This window comes from Merops nubicus, unplaced genomic scaffold (genome assembly GCF_000691845.1).
Source record: "Merops nubicus isolate BGI_N331 unplaced genomic scaffold, ASM69184v1 scaffold46224, whole genome shotgun sequence".
In the NCBI taxonomy this organism is placed as follows: Eukaryota; Metazoa; Chordata; class Aves; order Coraciiformes; family Meropidae; genus Merops; species Merops nubicus.
This window is the reverse complement of record NW_008604445.1, coordinates 1-1,252: the sequence shown is the minus strand read 5'-3', so window position 1 is coordinate 1,252 and position 1,252 is coordinate 1. Positions and strand designations below refer to the sequence as shown.

Sequence of the window (1,252 nt, the reverse complement as noted above, 5' to 3'; positions counted from 1 at the left end):
GGGGTAACTCCTCTGTCTCTCCCTGCGCAGCCACAGCCGCCTGCGACCCGGTGGTGGAGGAGCACTTCCGCCGGAGCCTCGGCAAGAACTACAAGGAGCCCGAGCCCGTGGCGAACTCCGTCTCCATCACGGGGTCTGTCGACGACCACTTCGCCAAGGCGCTCGGGGACACGTGGCTCCAGATCAAGGCCGCCAAGGACGGCGTCTCCGGCAGCCCCGAGTCGGCCTCGCGGCGCGGCCAGTCCTCCCCCTCCTCCCACATGGTCGCCCACAACCACTCGCCCTCCGTGGTCTCCTGAGGAGCCCGGGGAGCTGTGCGGCGGGACTGAGCTCGGGACAGCGTTGGCGGGAGCTGGGGGGAGGGAGGGGAGCCTTCAACACACCTTTTTTGTGTACTCGCTTTTTCTTTGTCAAAGGGTGCCCTTAAAGACAATAGCAGGAACTATTTCATAAAGGTTCACACGATGTAGCATCCTTTTTTCCTGCCTCAATTACCAAAGAAACCTCTGATGCAAATCTGCTGCCCCTTAAAAAAAAAAGAAAAATTCTGCACGTTGATCCACAAAAGCCATTACACTTAGTTGGTTGACCCAAACGCTTCTTGCCTTTATCAGCCTCTCAAGACTAGAATTTGTCTGGTTTGCTCACATCGCTTGGCTTTTCTTTTTCATTCGTTTGTTCGTTTTCCCTCTGTGAAGTAACTTCGTATGTATATACTTGAAAAGAACTGTCATGTATGATTTGCACTATTGGAGGAGGACTGAAGTTGCATAGCAACTTTCTGGAAGACGCTAATATTTTGAGGGCAAACTGCTGAAAAAAGGGTTTAAGGATGACATTTCTATCAGTTTGATTTTATTTTTTTTTTATTCTTAAAGGAAAACAGCTTTGGAAGGGGAAGTCTCATACAGGTTATAGGTCTTTCTCTCTTTAGATGTCAGGTGCTTAGTGCTTGCAACTGGACTGCATAATTTACAGAACACGGGCATTTTTTCCTAAACACTGCAGTTTGTTAGAATAGAGCTGAGGTTGGAGGGTTCAATAGTGCTTAACGATGCATGTTTTATGAAAAATAGCTGGTATCTATTAATGTATAGACAGTAAGAATCATAATACTTATTAGCTTTTCTCCAGAATTAGTTTATTTTTGTCAGTAACGATCCTAGGTATACTCACTGCTGGTACAGTTGTGCTCTATGACGTTTGTGCCCGTGCTCCCTGCGCGGCAGCCAGCGCAGGGCAGGGGCACCGG

General features: G+C 48.8%; 1 protein-coding gene across 1 annotated transcript in view; it reads left to right on the top strand.

The window, feature by feature from the left end:
* The window catches only part of VGLL4 (vestigial-like family member 4), a gene marked incomplete at its 5' end in the record, with an annotated part of 4,357 nt that extends 4,058 nt beyond the window's left edge, over positions 1–299 (top strand). Inside the window, one exon of the mRNA XM_008938988.1 lies at positions 1–299. This exon is cut by the window's left edge and continues 10 nt beyond it. Coding sequence (XP_008937236.1) covers positions 1–299 — 299 coding nt within the window.
* Between the last annotated feature and the right edge of the window lie 953 nt (positions 300–1,252).